We start from the raw sequence: 25656 nt of genomic DNA on the forward strand, positions 1-25656 counted from the left end.
ATAAAATTCTAAAGGGATTGGACAGGCTAGATGCAGGAAGATTGTTTACGATGTTGGGGAAGTCCAGAACGAGGGGTCACAGTTTAAGTATAAAAGGGAAGCCTTTTAGGACCGAGATGAGGAAAAACTTCTTCACACCGAGAGTGGTGAATCTGTGGAATTCTCTGCCACAGGAAACAGTTGAGGCCGGTTCATTAGCTATATTTAAGAGGAAGTTAGATATGGCCCTTGTGGCTAAAGGGATCGGGGGTATGGAGAGAAAGCAGGTACAGGGTTCTGAGTTGGATGATCAGCCAATACTGAATGGCAGTGCAGGCTCGAAGGGCTGAATGGCCTACTCCTGCACCTATTTTCTATGTTTCTATGTTTCAACAGGTAGGTAGTTGTCTTGGGTTCATTTTAAAACTTCCTCGTCACCACAGTTATGTTTTGTAACTCCAAAACTAATTAAAAGAGAAACACGGGGGGCCAGGAGAATGCATACACTTCATTTTTACTTTAGTGAGGCAGGCACATGACATGACAGCACAGTGACATAACCATTCACATACCTCTTACGTATACCCTTCATGAATCATGTTAAAAAAGAATGCTTAATCAAACAACATATTTACAATTTTACTCAAATACTACTGAAATATTAAATACATAACAACAAGAACCTAAAAAAAACTATCACTTATTTGGTTGGGATATTTCTGCCATTATATTTAGAAAATGAGTTATCATCAGGTGACAAGAGGAAGAAATAATTGTGCCTGGTCTCCATTACTTCATGTCAATGTCCCTATCTCCTCAATGGTGCCAGAAGTTGGTTGGCATATCAGGTTTCAGAAAGTGAAAATATACTAGGAGTACATGTTCTATAATTTTTTTAATATTACACATTTTTTATTTTTAGAATCCTTTTATTGATAATATAATCTTCAACAGCTATAAGATGATACAAAACTTCAACAGATTAATATGTATACAATTAATAAAGCTGAAGAAAAAAAACTGATCTTAAGATATAAAAAGAGAAAAAAAAATTATATATAGGAAAGAGAAGGAAAAGAAAAAAAACCCACTAACTACCAAAAAAAACCCATTAGGAATCAACCCCCCCCCCGGAGCAATACATTGGACCATCATCTAAATATATTAAAAAAGTCATCAACCGCCATTTCATATTTATGAAAAAAATAAAATAAAATTGGAAGGATACCATACAACTTAATTCAAATTAAATGATAATATTTAGCAAAAGAACCCCATCTTCTCTCAAAATCAAATTGAGGATCAAAAATTCTATTTCTAATTTTTTCCAAACTAAGACATAGCATCACTTGAGAAAACCATTCAATTAATATAGGGCAAGAAATATGTTTCCATTTTAATAAGATAGCCCTTCTTGAGAGTAGTGTAACAAATGCGATTACATGTTGATCTGAAAATGAGATACCCTGAATATGATGCGGAACTATTCCAAACAGTCAATCTATTAGGTTGTAAATTCATTTTCAAAGCTTTAGAGATGGGAGAAAATAAAGATTTCCAGAACGATTTTAATGCAGAACATGTCCAAAACATATGTGACAAAGTAGCTACTTCAGTTTTACATCTATCACAATAGTTATCTATACTAGGAAATATTTTAGATTGTCTCTCCTTTGTTAAGTAATAATGGTGTACAACGGTGGCTTGATAAGAACCAAAAACCATTAGGAGCTCCAGTACCTTTGCAGCTCTCTAAAATTCCAAATTTAAATCTCTATCCGGTTACTAAACAATCCCTACAGATTTGGGTTCAGTTTCGTAATTTTTTTAATTTGAAACAATTTAAGTTATCTAGTTTTTTTCTATCAAAACTTCTCATTTAAACCTTCAACAACTGACCCCATTTTTCTTCTATGGAAAAATAAAGGAATTCATTCTTTTACAGATTTATTTTGTGATAGTCGATTGATGACTTTTGAGGAGTTAATTAACAAATATTTTGTTGCTCATACACATTTTTTACAACAATATTTACAAGAATCTGATTTGTTGGATACCATTTTGAAATTGAATCCCTTAGAGAAAGATTCCATTAGTAGAATTTATAATTTATCTTTGTGACAAAAAGAGAACCTAACACTAAAGATTAAATAAGATTGGGAGAGAGAACTTAATATGACCTTTATTAATGAAGATTGGCTTCGAGTTTTGAAAAACGTAAATTCTTCTTCTGTATGTACCAATCATTGTTTAATTCAATTTAAAATTGTACACCGTTAATATTACACATTTTAAATTATCCACTTACCACAGGTGACTCACAAAGTAGAACATCCTCAATCTTCTCAGACTTCTGGAGTTTGGGCAATTCATAAAGCAAGATCGGCTGAGGGCCAGTACTGACACAGCAAAATTTTAAAGAGAGTTAAGAGTCATATAGCCAGAAATAGGTCTTTAATCTACCGATTCCCTACCAGTAATCAAGTATCATTTAACCTCGGCTTATATTAAATTTATTTCATTCTCCCCACATTCCCATCACCTTTCCCCTAGCTCAGATTCCACAATTTTATACACACTAGGGTCAATTTAGAGAAAGCAACTAACCTATCAACATGCACAGCTATAGTATATGGGAGGAAACTTGAGTACTTGCACAAAGCAAAGGAAAAGTGTACAAACACCATGTGGGTTACTTCAGAGGTCAGGACTGAAACTGAGTTATTAAAACTATGGATCAGCAGCTCTATCTGGCATTTGTAACTTGTATTAATTTCAATGATACATCCCCATTTTATATTTTGTACATTATAAAATTCTTATGATTGTACAAAATATATTTGTCCATATATTTATATATATTTTATAGGTTCATATTTTTATATTTTCCTATTGTATATCTTCAAACATTTGACTTGCCTGATAAAACAGCATCTGTAATTGTCGAGATAAATCTTTCCTTTTTCATAAATCACTGGTGAATTTGATTGTTTTGTCCAAACTCTCTCAAATGTTGTAGTTTTCTGAAAGAAAACAAATTAATCTGATTCAATATTTCTCTAACTTTCTTTAATTGGATCAATGGGGAGAGCAGCAGTCTCCTTTTAATCATCAATTAAAACCAACATGCAGCAAAATTATTAAAATAATCTACAAATCAATTACAAATACACAACAAGCAACTTTTAAGTCATGCTATTTTTAATTAAAGTTTCACAGAGGATATATACTTTAAGCTTTAATATCTTTTATTCTCACTGCGGGCATGGAGTCTCCAAGGTCAATTGACTACAATATCTATGAAGGGAATAAATGGTTGATGTTTGGGCCAAGACCGGAAAGGAAGGAGGCAGAAGCAAGAATAAGAAAATGGGCATGGGGAGGGCAAGGAGTACAAGCTTGCAGGTGATAGGTGAAACCAGGTAAAGGAGAAGGTGAGTGGGTGGCAGAGGGGGTAAGATGTAAGAAACTTGGTGGTAAGAGCTAAAACACTGAAGGAATCTGTTAGGAGAGAGTGGACCATGAGATTTTTAAAATTAAAAGGGTTTCCCCTTCCACCACCTTCAATGCTGCCCTTACCTGCATCTCCTCCATCCTCCTGCTGTTGTAACAGGGATAGTCCTACCTCTGTATCCAGTACCTCATTTTCTGCAACTTCCACCATCTTCAATGGGATCCTACCACTGGCAACATCCTTCTTTCCTCCCTTCTCCACTTTCTACATGGAATGCACACTATGTGACACCCTTGTCCACTTGTCCCTCCCCAATGGTCACCCTCTTGGCAATTATCCCTGTAAACATGACAAGTACGACACCTGCCTCTATATCTTTACCCCTCTCCACCACTGAGCACCCCAAACAGTCCTTCCAAGTGAGGCAACACTTCACTTGCAAATCTGTTGGGGTCATTTATTGTATCTGGTGCTAATGGTACAGCCTTCACTACATCAGTGAGACCTAATGTAGTGAAGGAGACCACTTCATTGAGCACCTCCATTTAGTCCACCACAAAAGGCAAGATCTCCAGTGGTTACCCATTTTAATTCACCTTCCTCTTCCCATATTGACATGTCTGTTCACGACCACAACGAGGCCGAACTCAAGTTGGAAGAGCAAAACTTGATATTCCATCTGGGAAGCCTCCAACAGATGGCATGAACTCGATTTCTCTGACTTCCTGTAATTACTACCCCTGCCCCCCTTTTTAAAAATTCTCCTTCCTCTCTTCTGTCTCCTTTGCCCATTCTGATTATCTTTTCACCCCTCCACCCTCCTTTTCTTCTCTTCCACCCTCAGGACCAACATCCATCAAAGATCCCACTGTCCTGGCCATATTCCTACAGTTACCATCAGGCAGAAGGCATAGAAGCCTTGAAGTCCCACACCACCACATTCAGCACATCTGCTTTCCTTCAACTATTGGGTTCTTGAGCAACAGGAACAACCTTCATCACTAGAGTTCAGTGACACTAAAACAACGTTCATGACTTTGCACTAAAATGGACATAATTTTCTTTGGTTTTGTGTTCTTCCTTGTAAAAATTCTGTTTATATTTATAGCTTTCTTCTGGATGCTGCTTAAGTGATGCTATGTGCATGTGATTGCTGCAAGTAACTTTTCACTGCCTCTGTACTTACAATGTACTTGTGCACATGACATTAAACATAAATTTGACACGTCTGATCTATTCCAATATCATTTACCCCCCCCCCCACATCTTACTTCCAATATAATGTCTTAAATGTTAACCATATTTCTGCTTTAATTAGCAGCTCCAGTAATGCATTCCACAGCCTAACCAACTCCTCTAGGTTAACAAAAATGTTTGAGCTTTTTCTAAATTGCATGCATGTAATCTTGCATTCATGTTTCTAATTCTAAACTTCTTAATAATAGGAAATGTGCTATTTTCTTTCTATTCTATTCTCATAATTTAAGCACCTCTATAAAATAACTCAATCATTTTTTAACCTGAAAATATATAAACATGGCCCACATAAGATTAAAAATTACATTATTAACGTTACATGATTTACTTATGATTTGACACTGACCTGACATACTAACTGACAGAGGATGGCCAAGTTTTTCCTGTGAATGGAACCAACTTCATTCCCATACAGACCAAGAGATCTTGCAGCCAAGATACAGCAGTTATTTACTTTCCTTAAACACGAAATGTTGGTTGACTTTCTTATACCGTACATTTTTATAGACGATGTATTTATTAAACTCTCCATGTTTGTTTGATCTTAAAATTACATTTTTGGAACTGGCATATCTGAAAATGAAAGAAAATGGGAAGTTAGTTGACCAGATCGGTGAATGATTTTAATGTGTGACATCCTGAAATCTTATAAAATATAAGGTTAATATATTTCAAGGTTACTATGGCAGCAAGTCATTATTATGCTAAATTTTAATTAAGTTCTCAGCTTTGCAGATCCATATTTCCCATTAAGCAAATGTTAAAATAATTGATGAAAAAAGGTAACATTAAATCAGATCCTAAATCAGTTTCCAAGACAATTCCATTATTACTATTGTACATTATATTGTGAATGCCCTTTGGGTATAGGAAACCCACAATAATACAGATTCTATCACTTACAATGCTCACATTTATAGTAGGGAACTGTCTACATTGTGCAAATAATGTTCAGTACTGTGCATGCTGGCTATTTTGGAAAGATTTGGGTGTTACCTCAGGAAATTGCATTTTGCTGTTGAAGCAAATTAAGATGGACAAATCCTCATGGTGTGACGAGGTGCTCCTTCAAACCTTGTGGGAAATTGCAGGGTCCAAGCAGAGATTTTTAAAACGTCATTAGCCATGGGTGAGGTGCGGGAGGATTGGAGGATATCTGATGTTGTTCTGTTGGTCAAGAAAGGCTCTAAGAATAAACTGGGAAATTACAGGCAATTGAGCCTGCCATCAGTAGTGAATAGGTTACTGGAAGGTATTCTAAGGGACCGGATATATAAGTATTTGGATAGACATGGACTGATTAGAGAGCCTAGGCATATATATATATATATAGCTGGGGTGCCTAAGACTAGTAATTTTATATATTCAATTGTACTGCTGTCGTACAAAAAAAACAAGCTTGACGACATATGTGAGCGACGATAAATCTGATTTTGATGTGGAACTCTGTTATGGACTGAGATTGGCACGGGGAAGGGAGAGTGGAATCATAGTTGGGAAAAAGGGAAGGGTGAGTGGAAGGACCGGGAATCACTAGAGAAATATTCCGTAATGATTAATAAACCAGTTGCTTGGAATCAAATTACCTTCCCTGGTGTCTCAAGGCCGAGTGTGGCTGCGTCCCCACCACCCCAACGTCCCAGCACTCTTCCTCTTCCACCCATCCCACACCCCTTCTGCAGCTCACCCTCCGCCATTCCTAACATCCTTTACTCCCAACAAATTTACAAACTCGCTCTCCACTCCACACTGATAAATACAGTAATGTGCAAATGTCTTGGGCACTTTACCTAAATCTATGTGCCTAAGACTTTTTGCACAGTACTGTAGGGCATATCTAACCAATCTTAAGAGCATTTCGAGGAAGTCACCAGATAGTTGATGACGGCAAGGCCTTTGACAAAGGTTGGTCAACAAGGTTCAGTCACTTGGCATTCAAGATGAAGTAGTAAATTAGACTAGACAGCTGCTTCGAGGGAGAAGTCAGACAGTGGTAGTAGATGGTTACCTCTATGACTGGCAGCTTGGGACGAGTGGCGCGCCACAGGGATCGACACTGGGTTTGTTGTTGTTTGTAATCTACATCAACGATCTGGATGGTAATGTGATGAAATGTGATGGTGAAATTATCGGACAAAGTCAGCATGGATTTGTGAAAGGAAAATCATGTCTGACGAATCTTATAGAATTTTTTGAAGATGTAACTAGTAGAGTGGATAGGGGAGAGCCAGTGGATGTGGTATATTTAGATTTTCAAAAGGCTTTTGACAAGGTCCCACACAGGAGATTACTGTGCAAACTTAAAGCACACTGTATTGGGGGTATGGTATTGATGTGGATAGAGAATTGGTTGGCAGACAGGAAGCAAAGAGTGGGAGTAAACGGGACCTTTTCAGAATGGCAGGCAGTGACTAGTGGGGTACGGAACAGCTCAGTACTGGGACCCCAGTTGTTTACAATATATATTAATGATTTAGACGAGGGAATTAAATGCAGCGTCTCCAAGTTTGTGGATGACACGAAGCTGGACGGCAGTGTTAGCTGTGAGGAGGATGCTAAGAGGATGCAGGGTGACTTGGATAGGTTAGGTGAGTGGGCAAATTCATGGCAGATGCAATTTAATGTGGATAAATGTGAGGTTATCCACTTTGGTTGCAAGAACAGGAAAACAGATTATCATCTGAACGGTGGCTGATTAGGAAAAGGGGAGATGCAACAAGACCTGGGTGTCATTGTACACCAGTCATTGAAGGTGGGCATGCAGGTACAGTAGGCAGTGATAAAGGCAAATGGTATGTTGGCATTCATAGCAAAAGGATTTGAGTACAGGAGCAGGGAGGTTCTACTGCAGTTGTACAAGGCCTTGGTGAGACCGCACCTAGAATATTGTGTGCAGTTTTGGTCCCCTAATCTGAGGAAGGACATTCTTGCCATAGAGGGAGTACAGAGAAGGTTCACCAGATTGATTCCTGGGAAGCAGGACTTTCATATGAAGAAAGACTGGATCGACTAGACTTATACTCAGTGGAATTTAGAAGATTGAGGGAGGATCTTATTGAAACGTATAAAATTCTAAAGGGATTGGACAGGCTAAATGCAGGAAGATTGTTTCCGATGTTGGGGAAGTCCAGAACAAGGGGTCACAGTTTAAGGATAAAGGGGAAGCCTTTTAGGACCGAGATGAGGAAAAGCTTCTTCACACAGAGAGTGGTGAATCTGTGGAATTCTCTGCCACAGGAAACAGTTGAGGCCGGTTCATTGGCTATATTTAAGAGTAAGTTTGATATGGCTCTTGTAGCTAAAGGGATCAGGGGTATGGAGAGAAAGCAGGTACAGGGTTCTGAGTTGGATGATCAGCCATGATCATACTGAATGGCGGTGCAGGCTCGAAGGGCCGAACGGCCTACTCCTGCACCTATTTTCTATGTTTCTATGTGATACACTGGATCAGCAAATTTGCAGCTGAGAGCAAGACCGGTGTCTTAGTGGACAGCAAAGAAGGCTATCAAAGGTTGCAGCAGGATCTGTACCATCTGGAAAAGTTAGCTGAAAAGTGGCAAAAGGAATTTAATGCAGACAAGAGTAAGATGTTGTACTTTGGGAGAATAAAAGGGATAGGATTTACATGGTGAGCAGTAGGACACTGTGAAGTGCGGTAGAACAGATGAATCTAGATTATAGATCCATAATTCCTTGAAAGTGGTGTCACAGACAAATAGGGTCATACAAGTTCAAGTTTATTGTCATCTGATTGTAGGTGTGTACAACCAAATAACATTCTTCTGCACCACAGTGCACCCACAAAATGTATATCACATACTGCTTGTAAAACAAAATATGACCACAAGTTAAAATATAGTTCAAAATGCATGTTGTGCATAGCACAGGTGAACGAACAGTAGACAGTTTGCTGTCCTAGTTTATGAGACCTTGGTGGTGGCAGGGTATTCATTAGTCTCACAGCCCAAGGGAAGAAGCTGTTAACCAGTCTGGCAGTCCTAGTCTTGATGCTTCTGTACCTTCTTCCTGATGGTAGTGGGTTAAAAAGATTACAGGATGGATGATGAGGATATTCAACAATGATTTGTGCCCTTCATTTCCAATGCTCCTGGTAAATGTTACAAATTTACCAGGAGGAGGAACTCGGTAATCTGAAAAGAGCTTTTGGCTCATTGGGCTTCACAAGTCAAAATACTGGGGTGTTCTGTTGAAGTTGTGTAAGATGCAAGGTGAGGCCTAATTTCATGTAATGTGTGCAGTTTTGGTCAACTACCTACAGCAAAGATATCAACTGGTGCTGAAAATGGAGAAACCGGTCAAGAGGACCATCACCGTAAGGCCCAATGAGGCAATTTCTATGCTCCAAGACAGTTTTGAACAGACTAACTGGCAACTATTCAAGGCTGCCACAAACAACAACATAGACTGGGGTCACCATTTTTTGCAATGCTGACCGTTTAAAATTGACAATATTATTGTGGACTGGCCTACGGGGGGCGGGGGGGTGTTAATCACGACTGGAATACAGTCCAGTCTATTCCGCAATTTAGTTTTCATGGCTATCAGCACTTGCTTCTGTCCCACTTGCTCACGTTTTTTCCGCTCAAAAGACTCAACAGGTTTGTCTTTAAGTGCTGGGTGCTTGGACTCAGGGTACCGAAGCAGTTTTGAGGGCTTCATTCCCTCATTAGACAGCCTCCCGCCTGCTCACTGCCTTGGCCAGGTGCGGCTGGTCATGTGTGGGATGAGAGGACAAGGAGAGGTCCCAGTGCCAGGGCGGTCACAGTCCGGGGAGAGCGACCGACTGAGTGAGGAGTGCGACAGGGCGTGCACTCACCTCCCCCTTGTAGGTAGGTAGGATCTATCGGCCGACAAACGTTTGGCTGGAGGGATGACTTTCAGCAGATCACAGCGAGGTAGCTGCTCTGCTACTTACAAAACCCTGAGCCCAAATTAAGTCGGCTGCGAATATTTTAGCACCGGATTCCCCACGAGCTTTCAGTGTGCTAACCAGGTTTAGAGGCAGCACCCATCTGTCCACACTCCAGGCCAGTAGCAACGGCACTTCCTGCTGGCCGCGCGAGGCCAACCAGTGATCCCTGGCGCGAAGGTGTCACTGCGTTTAGGCAACTGATGACCTCGTGTGAGTTCAAGTTCAACAGTGGGTGTGAGAGGGAATGAGGAAAGGTGCAGCTGTCTTGTATCGTATGAGGAAAGGTGCAGCTGACTTATATCGTCAAATCATATTGTTTCCTCTTGGCCCGGTAGTACATGCTTTGCAGCCCAGTGGTTGGGGACCACTAACATAGACCTCAAGGAATATGCCTCATCTGTCATTGGCTACATTCAGTGTGTAGACAACATTGGTACCTCAAGAACAGTCATCTTAGAGCCCAACCAGAAGCCCTGGCTGAACACAGAGGTGCGCACCCTACCGCCTTCAAGTCTGGTGACAGAAGAGCTCTCAGAGCAGCCATTAGAAATCTCTTCTTAGGCATCAAGAGGGCAAAGGCCAACTACGCACAAAAAATTTAGGAGCACCTGTCTGATAACAAACCCCAGCATATGTGGCTGGGTATCATGGGTGTTACAGATTACGCAAGGAGAAACAGCAAACACCGTACCTTTGACGCCTCCCTCCCTGAAGCTCTAAACAACTTTTATGCATGCTTTGAGGCATGCAACACAATGCCAGCCATGAAAGCGCAGACGTGAGAAAGACTCCTCAGAGTACGGTAACCGGGCCAGACAACACCCCAGGCCATGTACTCAGGGACTGTGCACACCAGCTCACTGAAATCTTCAACATTATACTCATCCAGGCTGCTGTCACCACATGCTTCAAATCAGCCACCCACATCCCTGTACCAAAGAACTCTACACCTTCAGAACTAAATGACTACTGCCCCACAGCACTGATGCTACCATCATGAAATGTTTTCAACAGCTGATAATTATGGCATATATCAAAATCCCCATTCCTACCACACTCACCAATATACTTACCGACAGTACTGCTCTACGACAGATATAGCATCTGTCATTCACCTGGCCCTGACACACCTAGAAAACAAGGACACTTATATTAAAATGCTGTTTTAGATTTCAGTTCGGCATGCAACACTATCGTCCCACAGACCTTGGTGAACAAACCCCTGTTCCTTGGTCTAAGTATACCACGGCGCAAAGTGGGATGTTGGACTTCCTAACCAACTGACCTCAGTGAGGATACAAAACTGCTGCTCCCTCCTCATCACCCTCAACATGTCTGTTGCCCCCCCCCCAGGGCTGTGAGCCAAGCCCATTGCTGTACACTCTGTTCAGACGTGACTACATGGCCAAACACCCGTGCAATCACATCTCAAATTCACTGACAGCACAGCAGTGGTGAGGCTCATCACCAACAACGATGAGCTGGCCTACGGATGTGGAGGAGCTCAAGGCATGGGGTCAGGCAAATAACCTCTTCCTTAATGTCAACAAGACAAAGGAGATGTTTACCGGCTTCAGGAGAACTCACACCACTCTTTACATCGGTGACACAGCAGAGGGAACTGCAAACAGTTTCAAACTCCCAGGAGTGCACATCACACACAACCTCCCATGGTCCCAGAACACATCCTACACAGTCAGGAAAGTTCACCAATGCCTCTACTTTGAGGAGACTGAAGAGAGCTGCACTTTGCATATCTGTACCCACAGAGATGCAGTAGAGGACATCCTACCAAGCTGCATCACTACTTGGTGTAGAAACTGCTCTGCACTGGACAGGAAGGCTCTACCCGGTAGTCAAATCTGTCCAACGCATCACTGGCACCAGCCTACCTGCCATCAATGACAAATATATAGAAAGGTGCAGGAAAAATGCCAGTAATATCATGAAGGTTCCCTCCCATCCTGCTCATGGACTGATTGTCCTACTTCCATCAGGAAGGAGGCTATGTATCATCCAGGCCAGCATCACCAGACTCAAAAACAATTACTTTGCCTGAGCAGTAAGGCTGACTGATCAACACCTCCACTGCTGTTTTATTATTTCCCATCAATCACCTTATGGACGTACAATTAATCAATGTGTATAAGCTATCTTATGTATTTATATTTATGTTTTCATTTTTATTGTGTTCTTTATCTTTTGTGCTGCATCAGATCCGGAGTAACAATTATTTCATTCTCCTTTATACTCAGTGCAGAGGAAATGACATTTAGCAGTGTTGAATCTTGAATAAGATTGGAAAAGTACAGAGAAAGCTCACAAGAAGTTGCTAGGACTTGAGGAACTGAGTTGATTGGGACAGTTGAACAGATTAGGACTTTACTCCCCAGAGCATAGGAAAATGAGGGGGGGATTTGATAGAGATATACAGAAGTATAAGGGGTATAGATAGGGTAAATGCAAGCAGGCTTTTTTTCCAGTCTAGGTGAGACTAGAACTGGAGGTTATGGGTTAAGGGTGAAAAGTGAAATATTTAAGGGGAACATGAGCGGGAACTTCTTCACTCAGAGGGTGGTGAGAGTGTGGAACGAGCTGCTAGCACATGGGTGGATGCAGGTTCAATTTTAACATTTAAGGGAAATTTAAGTGCATGGAAGGGAGGGGCTTGAAAAGATTTGGTCTGGGTGCAGGTCAACAGTACAAACCAGTTTAATAGTTCAACACAAACTAAGGGGTCAAAGAACTTGTTTCTGTGCTGTAGTGTTTTATGGCTCTATGTAATTAATTTGCATTATCTAAACAGAATCAGGCCACAGCTTTTGTTGAATCTCAGCAGCAAAATGACCTAAAAAAAGCAGGAATCCCAATCTTAAAGTTGACTTCCTGCTTAAAATAGATGTTATTGCAGAATGCAGTACCTTCCAAAATCTTCTCCATCTCCTAGACATAGTGAACACCTCTACAATCAATGACATCATAATTTCATATCATACAGGAGTAAATATGATTTAATAAAGAACGAACTTAATGCTAGTTTCTGGATTTTTTTTTATCTGTGCTAACTTCCAGCCTCAAAAAGCTGTTCTTTCATCTCTTCCCATTATTTGAGGCAGTGGGTTGCAGAATCTTATCGTTGCAGAAATGGAGAAAAAATTTTCCTCGGTTCTCATTCAAGGCCTCCAATCTTCGGCAGCTATTTTAAAGAAAAATGGGTTATTTCGTACAAACGCAGAAAAAGCTGGAGGAACTCAAGATTGATCTGGCAACATCTGTAGAGGGACATGGATATCAGTAAGAAAGATTATATAATTTTGATGGAGATTTCTTACCATGAACGATATCCTTTGCATTGTATATCAGTCTCCGGTAAGAAAGCTCAATCATAATTATAATACCTAACTTACTGATACGGCTGATAATGTACGCCTGCTCACAGTTATAACCCCGGACAGGATGCGCTCCTGGGATTCAGTCTTTCGGTAACGAAAGATGAATGTTTTTGTGCTCCCCGTCCCAGAAAGCACTGCTCCGACCGCACTCCGCCCTGACATTTCTGCTACCAAATTCAATTCCAGATTTGATTTGGTAAGTACGATCAACTTTTCTTTCGACTTCTGACGCTGTGATCGGGAAACCGGGCAGGATATTACCTGAACTTGTGTACCGCATTGATATATTTAAAGACACCAGACACGCAAACCATAACGCACACATTTCTCTCATTCCGTGCTCAAAGGTCTGATCAAACTTAATTGCAACATTATTCAAATTTTGTTTCATCGTTTTTCTAAAAGATGCATTTAGGGTTATAGATCCAAACAAGCATAAATACGAACTAAGTTTAATTTGAAAACAACATGCATTGCAATAATTATTTCGGGCGTTTGAACGGTTGTATAATTCATACCGCCATCAAAAGGAGGAGATAGATGATCGAGCCCGCTTGCTCTCTCTGCTCCGACAGCCACTCGGGAGAAAACCCGCGGAACCGGCTGCTCGCGCCACTGCATCGGCGCCGTCCGGCCCCGCGTCGCGGAGCTTGCTGGGACTTGTAGTTTCCCACTCGCAGCGCCGGCGACAGAAATCCCATCCCTTCTCATTTCCGCGCGGCGCCGCCGCCTTTGTGGCTCCACGTGACTCCAGTTTACTGCCGGAGCTGCGAGCGCTCTCGCCTGTTCCGCTTTGTAACTGTAAGTGAATGGGTGATATGTCCGTGATGCCAACGTTGGGCTCTGAGGGCCTGGAGGAGGGAGTTGCCGTCCTAAGGCAATGGCCTTTACCTCATGTTGCTCGTGCACCGCCAGTTCAGCACTCCGATTCTGTTCTGGAGCGCAGGACATCAACTCACCCTGTATACTGCAATATAGCAATAATTTAGGCTTTTAAAATATAATCAACTTAGCTTTGGGGGTCCTGGCGCTGACGTGTGAAGATGGGGCTGGGGATGCACATGCCAGTAGATCAGTTGTTAATGAACATAATCTCCACACTGACCATCAACACAGGCGTACCTGCTTTTTCGCTGCGCTACCTTCTCTGTACTTATGAGTAGCAAAGCACAGGTCCAATGCCATCCACAAATTCACCAATAATACCACTGTTGGTAGAATCACAGATGGGTGATGAGGCAGCGAGCTAGTCAGTTAATTGAATTTAATCATAATAACAATCTTGTGCTCAATATCAACAAAACCAAGGAGCTTGCTGTAGACATTAGGAAGAGGAAATCAGATAAGCATGAAAGGTAAGTGGAGGGAAGGATGAGCAACTTCAAGTCAGCAGTTTGAAGGATCTATCTATCCTGAGCCCAGCATATTGATGCAACCACAAAGAAAACATGCCTGTGTCTCGACTTTGTTAGACATTTAAGGAGATTGGGCATGTCATTGAAGACTCTTGACGATTTCTACAGTGGAACATGATATGACTGGTTGCATCTTGGCCTGGTATGGATACACAAGGCTACAGAAAGTGGAGGACTTAGTTCACCAATATAGCTCTTCCACCATTAAGGATATCTAAAGAGGTGATGTCTCAGGTGCGGCATCCTTCATCAAGCACACCAACATCTTGGTCATGCCCTCTTCTCAAGGCTGTCCTGCAACAGCTTCTTCCTAGCTGCCATCAGATTCTGGAACCGACCTGAAAAATGATAACATTGCCTTGGACCATTTTTTTTCTGCCTCTCAGTCTTGTAGTATCATGTTTGTTTTATTTGTTTGTGCTCACATGCAGGTTGTGTGTAATTATGTTGATATAAGTTTATGTCAATTTATGTTTGTCCTCATAAGCTACTGTGCTGCTGCAGCTGCATAAAACCTAATTTTCATGGCATTTCTACCCAGTGTATATATGCCCAGGACAACAACATCCCTGGATTGACTTTTCCAATCTCTAATTCTGTCAACATTGACTTGCCAAATAACTTGCCTATCTGTGATTAATTTTGAAACATAACTATCCAGAGAAAATGGTACTTTAGAATCAGAATCAAGTTTATTATCATCAGCATGTGTCATGAAATTTGTTAACTTCACAGCGGCAGTTCAATGCAATACATAATATGGAAAATGAAGGAAAAAATAATAAGTAAATCAATTACAGTAACAACACACATTGGAGATCCCGTTGGAGGTGGTAGAAGTTACGGAGAATTATACGTTGGACCTGAAGGCTGGTGGGGTGGTAGGTGAGGACAAGGAAAATCCTATCCTGAGTGGGGTGGCAGGCGAATGGGGTGAGGGCAGATGTGCGGGAAATGGGAGAGATGCATTTGAGAGCAGAGTTGATGGTGGAAGAAGGGAAGCCCCTTTGTTTAAAAAAGGAAGACATCTCCTTCGTCCTGGAATGAAAAGCCTCATCTTGACTCCTCTGTCTAGCAGAATTAGTTCTTAATCTCAGTAATTTCTCCTTTGGCTCCTCCCACTTCCTCCAAACCAAGGGTGTAGCCATGGACACCGGTATGGGTCCCAGTTATGCCACGGGATCCCACTACCAAGCTCATCTTTCCCTCCCCCACCCTTTCTGCTTTTCGCAGGGATCGCTACCTACGTGACTCCCTTGTCCACTCATTCCCCGCCATCCCTTCCCACTGATCTCCCTCCTGGCACTTATCCTTGTAAGCGGAACAAGTGCTACACCTGCCCTTACACTTCCTCCCTCACCACCATTCAGGGCCCCAGATAGTCCTTCCAGGTGAGGCGACACTTCACCCGTGAGTCGGCTGGTGTGGTATACTGCGTCCGGTGCTCCCGGTGTACCCTTTTATATATTGGTGAGACCCGACGCAGACTGGGAGACCGTTTCGCTGAACACCTACGCTCGGTCCGCCAGAGAAAGCAGGATCTCCCAGTGGCCACACATTTTAATTCCACGTCCCATTCCCATTCTGATATGTCTATCCATGACCTCCTCTACTGTCAAAATGAATCCAAACTCAGGTTGGAGGAACCGGCTGGGTAGCCTCCAACTTGATGGCATGAACATAGACTTCTCTAACTTCTGTTAATGCCCTTCCTCCCCTTCTTACCCCATCCCTGGTAATTTAGTTACCCCAATATTTAGTTGTTTGCCTGGTCTCCATCTCCCTCTGGTGCTTCCCCCCACCCTTTCTTTCTCCCGAGGCCTCCCGTCCCATGATCCTTTCCCTTCTCCAGCTCTGTGTCACTTTAGCCAACCACCTTTCCAGCTCTTAGCTTCATCCCACCCCCTTAGGTTTTCTATCATTTCGCATTTCCCCCTCCCCCCACTACTTTCAAATCTCTTACTATCTTTCCTTTCAGTTAGTCCTGACAAAGGGTCTCGGCCCGAAATGTCGACAGTGCTTCTCCTTATAGATGCTGCCTGGCCTGCTGTGTTCCACCAGCATTTTGTGTATGTTGTTTGAATTTCCAGCATCTAATTTCCTTGTGTTTGCTCTTTAAAATCAATTACAGTGTACATATATTGAATAGCTTAAAATCGTGCAAAATACAGAAATAATAGCTATTAAAAAAGTGAGGTTGTGTTCACATGTTAAATATCCATTTAGGAATCGGATGGCGGGTAAAGAAGCAGTTGCTGAATTGCTGTGTGCCTTCAAACTTCTGTACCTCCTACCTGATGGTAACAGTGAGAGAAGGGCATGCCCTGGGTGCTGGAGGTCCTTAATGATAGATGCTGCTTTTCTGGACACCACTCCTTGTCCTGGGTACTTAATAAGCTAGTACCCAAGAAGGAACCAACTAAATTTACAACCCTCTGCATCTTCTTTCTGTCCTGTGCAGTAGCCCGCCAGCCAGACCATGCAGTCTGTCGAAATGCTCTCCACAGTACCTCTATAGAAGTTTTAGAGGGTATTTGTTTACATACCAAATCTATTCAAACTCCTAATGAAGTATAGCCATTGTCTTGCCTTCTTTATAACTGCATCGATATGTTGGGACCAAGTTAGGTCCTCAGAGATCTCGACACCCAGGAACTTGAAACTGATCACTCTCTCCATTTCTGATCCCTCTATGAGGATTTGTATGTGTTCCTTCGTCTTACTCTTCCTGAAGCCCACAATCAGCACTTTTGGTTTACTGATGTTGAGTGCAAGCTTGTTGCTGCGACACTATTCCACTAGTTGGTGTTTCTCATTCCTGTATGCCCTCTCGTCTCCATCTGAGATTCTACCAACAATGGTTGTATTATTAGCAAGTTTATAGATTGTGGTCTTCCGGTTAGGAAGTCAAGGATCCAATTTCAGAGGGAGGTACAGAGGCCAGGTTCTGTAACTTCTCAATCAGGATTGTGGGAATCATGGTGTTAAATGCTGAGCTACAGTTGATGAACAGCATCCTGACATAGGTGTTTGTATTGTCCAGGTGGTTGAAAGCTGTGTGAAGAGCCATTGAGATTGCATCTGCCTATCTGCATTGACCTATTGCAGCAAAAGGCAAATTGCAATGATTCCAGGTCCTTATTGAGGCAGGAGTTCAGTCTAGTCATGACCAACCGCTCAAATCAATAGAGAAATCTGTTAAAAAAAATCTGTATTGGAATGTTGACAGATAAATACTGTGCAGAATGAACAGAATCCCAACATCCACCAGGAAGCAGTGTACTTTGATGTGTTATTATATTGTACACAACACCCAGTAGCAACTTGTCACAGATTTCATGTCAACACATATCAATGATCTCCATTACCTTTCTTACATCTCTCCCAAGCCAATCATGTTCTTGGCTTGAATGAATATTTCTATTACAGTATTCAGGGTATCGACATTACATTATTCTTACAGAGTCCTGAAAATATTAACACCATCATGCAAGAATGGATTTTTGAAATACTTGTATGCTTTTCATTTCTAACAATGCTCTCAACTTTAGATTTTTCAGTTTGTGTATCATTCACTCAATTCTGAGTGGTTTTTGCTTCTAGTTTTAGAATGGTTTGTTTTGTCTGCTCCATCTTTCATGCCATATATTATTATTTCATGTATCGTATTTGCAGTTCAAAGCTTGATTACAATTTTTGATGTCTTGCACATGTCCAGAAGCTAACAGTAACCATCCTAATCCGGTTAATGTTTGTTTTCTTTTACTCTGAACTGTTGTTTGGAGTGGCTCGGTGACAGCACATTCTCCTGCAAGTCAGCAGGTTCTGGCTTTAAGTTCAACTCAAGTGACCTGTGTACATATTCTACCAGTCCTCAAGTGTGGTACTGAGGCATACGCTATTATCAAAGATGCTGTATTTCATTTGATAGGATAAGTAAACTATCTTTCCAGGTAATACATACAAAATGCTGTATGTAAGGAACCCAGAAGGTCAATCATGGGGAATAAACAGTTTACCCTTCATCAGATCTCGGCCTGAAATGTTGAATGTTTATTCCCTCCATAGATGCTGCTTAACCTGCTCAGTTCCTCCAGCATTTTGTGTGTATTGCCCTGGCTTTCCAGCATCTGTAGAATCTCTTGTGTCTATCTTTTCAGATAAATGTGTTAAGTTGTGTAACACTAATGGAAGTAGACCAGGAGAGTTCTCTTCCTCACTGCATGACTCCATTCTTGCTTCGGTACACAGTTTGCTGAAACATTTTCAGCTTTGTTGCCTCTACCTTTTACCTAGGCCCTTTGGATGGCTTTCCACATAATACCATTCATAGAGCACTGACATTCTGCTGCTCAAGAACACTATATTCATGCATCATGTACTTGCAACCCTAGAATGGCTCCTGCTTCAGAATTCTCATCCTTGTTTTCAAATTGCTACTTGGTTTGCCTACAATTCTCTGGAGTTTAATTTTGATTTAAAAACTTTCCTGGGAAGCACATTTTCAGGAGCAGTTTTCATAAATAGAAGCTTTTGAAATGCCCTAGTTTTCAAGCAATTGGCAATTGCAGGGAAGACAGTTCACTCATTGGCTTGCAACATTAAAGGAAGGAATTTGGCCCACTGGGTTTATGCAAGCACTCATGCATCAATTGCATACCTTACTTATTTCCTTGTTCTTCTGTGTGGAACATGAAACATGCCCATCTAGTCCATCCTGTTCCTTCTACAACCAACCTATACTGGAACGTTAACTGATCAAGGCATCATTTAGGAGAAATGTTTCATGCAGAAGACAGTCAAATCACAAGTTAACATGATTATCAAATCTATGTAATTTGTGTTAATCAATTTAAAGACCGGCAAGTTTTTGTGATGTGTAAGGAAACTGGAGCATATAGGGAAACCCCCACTTACCCACTTTCTGCATAGTTGCAGCAGCCACTCAGTCCAACCAGATTGTTTGTCCTTTACATGTTTTTTGCAATCGCAACACACTGCTGGTTATCAAGAATATCAAGTACTACAGATTTACCCTATCAGGGAGTTGCTCAGTAGCGATGGAGCTGAACTTGGTGTGAACCGTTTTGCTGCCGGCTATAGAAAGGCGTCGGAGTTGATGTGCATAATAAATGGAGCAAGTGATTGTCTTATGATTGCAGGACGCTGTTGGACATTGGTAATGTAGAGCGCTGCAAGTCAGGTTCACTGGTGTATTGACAAGGCTGACAGCAGGAGAGTTCTGTGGCCTCAGTTGTATCACGGATTAGGCCTCAAGCCATGGGGTCACCCAGGGAAGAGATGCTGAAGGCGATGTGGGGGAGAGCAGAGGGCACGGCAGGCATGCTGAAGTACATGCAGGTTGAAGGCTGGCCTCTCCTGTTAGTGCTGCCCTCCAGTGTTCTCTGTAGATTGCATTTGTCTGTGGACTGCTGCTGGCATGTTCTTGACAACAGCGTACAGGACAAAACACTCACAGACTTAGGCTGTATTATGTTATTTAGTGTGTCTGTACGTTTACTGCTATCTTGTATGTCCTATATGTGACTATTGCAATGTTGGACTGCTGATACTGTGTTTTGCACTTGAACACCAGATGAACCTATTTCATTTGGCAGTATTCATGGGGATTCATTTATGGTTGAATGACAAGCAAATCTGAACTTGAATGTGATTACAAGGAGAACATGCAGCTTCCACATAAAGAGTACTAGAGGTCAGAAATGCTGGAGCTGTGAGCCAGCTTCATTCTTCTGCTTTACCATGCCATCCTTTTAGTAAAGAATGGCCTAATATAATGCTTTAGCTTTGATTGTTTTTTTCTTTGATTGTAGTTGATTGATCACTCTGTTTGTCCACCTTGCAGATACAAATGACTGTATAGACACAAATGTTCAGAAGGTTTTGTCTGTCTTGAAAATAGGCACCTGTTGATCAACATCCCTCTTCATAAACTTGTGACTTGACTGTCTTCTGTAGGGAATATTCCTTGTAAATGATGCCATGATCAGTTAAGGATCAGGGTCAAATTAATGTTTCGCAACTAACATTTTTCAACTATCTGTGCATGTGTGTTCCTGTTTATTTTACGTTTCTAGGATTGGCAACATAAAGGGAGGGGAGAGTAAGCATTCGGCACGGACTAGAAGGACCGAAATGGCCTGTTTCCGTGCTGTAATTGTTATATGGTTAAAGTACGCTAAATGTTCGTTATCTCTTGTCACATCCCCATTCTCAACTACTATTTATTTACTAGACCATGCCTTGCAGTTCTAGGTTAGCCTTAACCTTCTCTATTACATTTTGATTTGAGCTAAGCTCGCTAAAATAAATTGTCTCTTGTTAAAGCTTTAAAACAGCCATTATGTTATTGATCAAGGAATAATCCTAAAATGGATTATTTGAAACTCTATGAATAAAATAAGCTACTTACCAGTTCATACCTCTACTTATAGTATTTTCTTGTACACATTAGCTGTCTAAATATAAGAGAAAAATCCTCACCTGCTTATCATTTAATACTATGGACAATATAAAAGAGTGCTTTCCCATTCTTAATTTTGCTCATGTTTCTCCCAAACATTATAGCTGTTCATCACACGAAGTATTATAATATATTTTTATTTAAGTATTTTTCTCTGTCGGAGGAGACATCTCATCACTATGAAGAGGAGGCCGCAGATGGCATTGGTTCACATGGTGTCCCTTACATTCCTGAAGAAGCCTGACTTGCAGTGCAGATTTCAAACTACTCAACGACCAACTGCTCCTCTTGGTTCCCGAATTTTAACTGATCCGAGCAGAGTGTTTGAACACAATATGTGGTAAGACGAAGTGTCTCAAACCAGACTACGTTGTTGTCGCTTACATAAAATTGTCTTATAAAAGTATTATTTTAAAATTGCTTATGATAACTATTCAATTTTTCTCATCATGTAAGAAGATAGATGATTTTTCCTGAAATGATTCCTTGAATTTCATATTGCACTTTTTTCTTAGTTAAGAGGTTTAGTAGAGACACGTATGGTAATAAAGTATGATAATAGAGCATTTAAATCAGGACACTCATAAGTGTAGTTTAATTTGTTATACTTATGGAAATAGACTGGTCTAAAATTTCACACAGCCACCTAATTTACCCTGTGTCTATGTTTTTATTACTTATCCTTCCTTCAATGTGTAAAAAAAAATTTGACAAAAGGAAGAAAGAAGATAATGTTTCCCCTCCACTCTTCTTCTATTTCCCACCGGCCTCCTACCTCTTCTCACCTGCCTATCACCTCCCCTTGGGTCCCCTCCTCCTTCCCTTTCTTCTATGGTCCACTTCCTTCTCCTACCAGATTACTTCCTCTCCAGCCCTTTACTTTTCCTACCCACATAGCTTCGCTTATCATCTTCAAGCTAACCACTTTCCCTTTCCTTCACCTTTTTATTCTGATGTCTTCCCCTTTCCTTTCCAGTCACAAAGAAGGATCTCAGCCTGAAATGTTGACTGTTTATTCATTTCTATAGATGTTGCTTGACTTGCTGAGTTTCTCCAGCATTTTGTGTGTGTTGCTTTGGAAAAATATTTAAAGTTTTACTCCATTCCCACTAATAATGCAGAATAATTACAGCGGATTTAAATAGCCTGTTAGTAATCCATCCATAGTTAGTATGGTTCCTTAAGGTTGTCATGGCCGGGGGTGGTGATATTAAACAACTATTAAATCTTCCAATGACATCTGTATCGAATGGCCTCCGACAACCAAGTACAGCTCTTGGCTTCACGTGTGGCTTAGCTACTAAGCCCAATGGATCCACTTCTACTGTCAGCTGAAGGGGCAAAGGCAGGTTACTAGGGCCTTAAAACCAGACACTTCAGGCAGAGGGGGCTCTTCAGCTGTGGTTGGTAGCTTATCTAAAAGAAAGAAAACTCTTATCTCAAACCCTTGATGCCTTTTGGCTATACCCAGTCATGGGGAAGGCTTCAGGTGTAAACCCCAAGGAAAAATCCAGACCTGGAGTCCCTAAGGAAATCCTACATTGAGTTCAACACTGACTGGTAACTCCTGCGATGCTGTGAGCGCCAAACTGTATCAGTCTCTGCCATTCCTTTAGATTCATTAGCTGTGTGGAGGGAGGGAGCTTGCTGCACAGGCAACACCTTGCTCTCCATTTCATATCGCCCTGGTTTGTATATCAATGAGACAGTTCTGATGCAACATCTATGGTCAACCTAATAGTTAACCTTTCTCTTCAGGGATCACATCCAGTGGACTCCAGAGCAGGAAGATCTTGCTAGACAGAAAGCTGAAGAAAATTCTAGTGTTAAACTCTCAATGGAAGAACAAGGTAAACTGTTTTATTTGAACTTTTTGGAGTTTTTTTTTGGATGATGTACTGAGTGGAAGATATTAGTTCTGTAACAACTAAAGTGATCTGAGATGTGAAAAAAATGTGTTTTTGATTTCCTAATTCATTACAAGAACGTGTTTCTTTGACTCTAACAGTGTAAAAGTTGAATTATCTCAATAAAAATGACCGTTATGAGTAGCCCTTCTGCCATTAAAGACCACTTAACTACAAACACTCCTTGCAGATTTTCCAGCATGGAGGCTGAGATGCAAAAGTCAAGTTAACAACTAAATTCAGTGTACTGTACCTGCAGAGGATTAAAGGACTCCTAATGTACTGCAACAGGAGCTTCCAATATCTAAGTGCATAACACACATGTTATTGCTCAATCTCACACTGCAATACGTCACTCGTCTCTCTAGGATTGAAGAAATACTGTCTACAGGTTTGGTTCACTAGAACTGAAGGACTGCTAATCGGTTAAAATGCAGGAAGTAGTTGAACACGGACAAACATGGATAGGGTGGGCTAAGAAATTGAAATGGAGTTTAATCTGGACAAACGTGAGATGTTGAAGTTTGGGAGGTGAAATGCAAAAGAAAAATATACAGTAAGTGGCAGGATTCTTGGGAACATAGTACATTTATATCTTGGGGGTGCAGGTCTATATCTTTCTGAAAAGGACAAATGTGAATTAGGTGGAAAAGGGGGATTGCAGCTTTCTTGCCATCATCAGTCAGGCCACTGAAAATAAAATCTGGGAAGTCATGTTGCATTGTGTGCAGTTCAGATTGCCTCATTATAGAAAGGACATGGAGACTTTAGAGAGGCACAGGTGAGATTCACCACAAGGATGCCTGAATTGGAGAGTATTTACTATAAGGAGAGGTTGGACAAACTTTGCTTTAACTTTTGTATTGGACAAATTATTAGAACAAATTCCAGCCAACACTTTCACTCAGGGAGACATAAAGTAATCAGGAAAATTGAGCCTGTCTGACTAATTTGATTAATTTAAAAAATCTAGAACAGCACAGCACAGGAACCCGCCCTGTGCTATGCATATAAGCACTGATCATGATGGCAATCTAAACTAATATCACCTGCCTGTACTTGGCCAATATCTCTCTATGCTTGTCTATACACGTCTCTCTATTCTTGTCTATAAATGTCTAGTAACTTGTTATTATAACTGCTTCTTCACCACCCTGCCAGTGCTTTCCAAGCACCTAATATCTCTGTGTATTAAAAAAACTTGAACACAAACCAGTCCTCAAAGAATCAGAATCAGTTTTATATCATCAGCATGTGGCATGAAATTTGTTAACTTAGCAGCAGCAGTTCAATGCAATGCATAATCTAGCAAAGAAAAAATAATAATGATAAATAAAATAAAAATAATAACAAATAAGCAAGTAAATCAATTACATATATTGAATAGATTAAAAACATGCAAATACAGAAATACTGTATTTTTTTTTAAAAAGTGAGGTAGTGTCCAAAGATTCAATGTCCATTTAGGAATCGGATGGCAGAGGGGAAGAAGCTGTTCTGAATTGCTGAGTGTGTGCCTTCAGGCTTCTGTACCTCCTACCTGATGGTAACAATGAGAAAAGGGCATGCCCTGGGTGCTGGAGGTCCTTAATAATATACACTGCCTTTCTGAAACACTGCTCCCTAAAGACATCCTGGGTACTTCATAGGCTCGTACCCAAGATGGAGCTGACTCGATTTACAACTTCCTGCAGCTTCTTTCAGTCCTGTGCATTATCCCCTCCATACCAGACAGTGATGCAGCCTGTCAGAATGGTCTCCACGGTACAACTATAGAAGTTTTTGAGTGTATTTGTTGACATGCCAAATCTTTTCAAACTCCTAATGAAGTATAGTTGCTGTCTTGCCTTCTTTATAACTATGTCAATATATTGGGACCAGATTAAATTCTCAGAAATCTTGACACACAGGAACTTTAAGCTGCTCACTTCTGATCCCTCTATGAGGATTGGTATGTGTTCCTTCGTCTTACCCTTCCTGAAGTCCACAATCAGCTCTTTCATCTTACTGTCGTTGAGTGCCAGGTTGTTGCTGCAGCACCACTCCACTAGTTGGCATATCTCACTTCCATACGCCCTCTCATTGCCACCTGAGATTCTACCAACAATGGTTGTATCATCAGCAAATTTATAGGGAGCAATTATTATTTGAGTGAGCAATTTCAAGTTCCTGGGTGTCAATATCTTTGAGGACCTAATCTGGACGCAGTTATAAAGAAGGCAAAACAGCAGCTATATTTTATTAGGAGTTTGAGGAGATTTAGCTTGTCAGCTAAAACTTATACAAATGTACCTCGGAGAGCATTCTGACTGCATCACCATCTGGTATGGGGTGGGGTGGTGTGGGGGACAAACTACTGCACCGGATCGAAGTAAGTTGCAGAAACTTGTATAATTAGTCAGCGCCATCATGGGTACCAGCATCCACAGTATCCAGGACACCTTCAAGGAATGGTGCCTTAGGAAGCTGGCAGCCATCATTAAGGATCTCCACCATCCAATACATGCCCCCCTCACATGTTACCATCAGGAAGGACGGACAGAAGGCACAGCTTCTTTCCCTTTGCCATCTGATTTCTAAATGGACATTGAACCCATGAACATTACTTTGCTACTTTTTTTTATTTCTGTTTTTTTTGCACTACTTATTTTAACTATAAGTACTTAACGTAGCTCGTTTTTTTCTATTGTTATTTATCATGTATTGCATTGTACTGCTGCCATAAAGGTATCAAATTTTACAACATATGTTGGTGATATTAAATCTGATTCTGATACTCTGCAATTCAGACAACGTTGTAGTGAATTTCATCTGCACCTCCCTAAAGCCTCCATG

General features: G+C 41.1%; 2 protein-coding genes across 8 annotated transcripts in view; one reads left to right on the top strand and one right to left on the bottom strand.

Annotated features, from left to right (window-relative positions):
- dcaf17 (ddb1 and cul4 associated factor 17) overlaps positions 1-13669 on the bottom strand; it is an 80103-nt gene extending 66434 nt beyond the window's left edge. The window contains exons 1-5 of the mRNA XM_059966579.1: positions 13534-13669; positions 10697-10753; positions 5037-5263; positions 2899-3002; positions 2288-2378 (exon numbers count right to left, since the gene is read on the bottom strand). Coding sequence (XP_059822562.1) covers positions 2288-2378; positions 2899-3002; positions 5037-5222 — 381 coding nt within the window. The 5' untranslated portion in view covers positions 5223-5263; positions 10697-10753; positions 13534-13669. The remainder of the gene's footprint in view (positions 1-2287; positions 2379-2898; positions 3003-5036; positions 5264-10696; positions 10754-13533) is intronic.
- Positions 1-25656, top strand: part of mettl8 (methyltransferase 8, methylcytidine) — an 82915-nt gene that overhangs the window by 8246 nt on the left and 49013 nt on the right. The window contains exons 1-3 of one of the 7 annotated variants that reach the window (XM_059966580.1): positions 12889-13211; positions 21078-21254; positions 22673-22764. In XM_059966580.1, the coding sequence (XP_059822563.1) occupies positions 13120-13211; positions 21078-21254; positions 22673-22764 (361 nt within the window). In that variant the 5' untranslated portion in view covers positions 12889-13119. Of the gene's footprint in view, positions 1-12888; positions 13212-13675; positions 13817-21077; positions 21255-22672; positions 22765-25656 lie in introns of those variants that run through there. The other 6 variants (XM_059966581.1, XM_059966587.1, XM_059966585.1 and 3 more) reach the window with 6 other exon arrangements.

This window comes from Hypanus sabinus, chromosome 4 (assembly GCF_030144855.1).
Source record: "Hypanus sabinus isolate sHypSab1 chromosome 4, sHypSab1.hap1, whole genome shotgun sequence".
In the NCBI taxonomy this organism is placed as follows: Eukaryota; Metazoa; Chordata; class Chondrichthyes; order Myliobatiformes; family Dasyatidae; genus Hypanus; species Hypanus sabinus.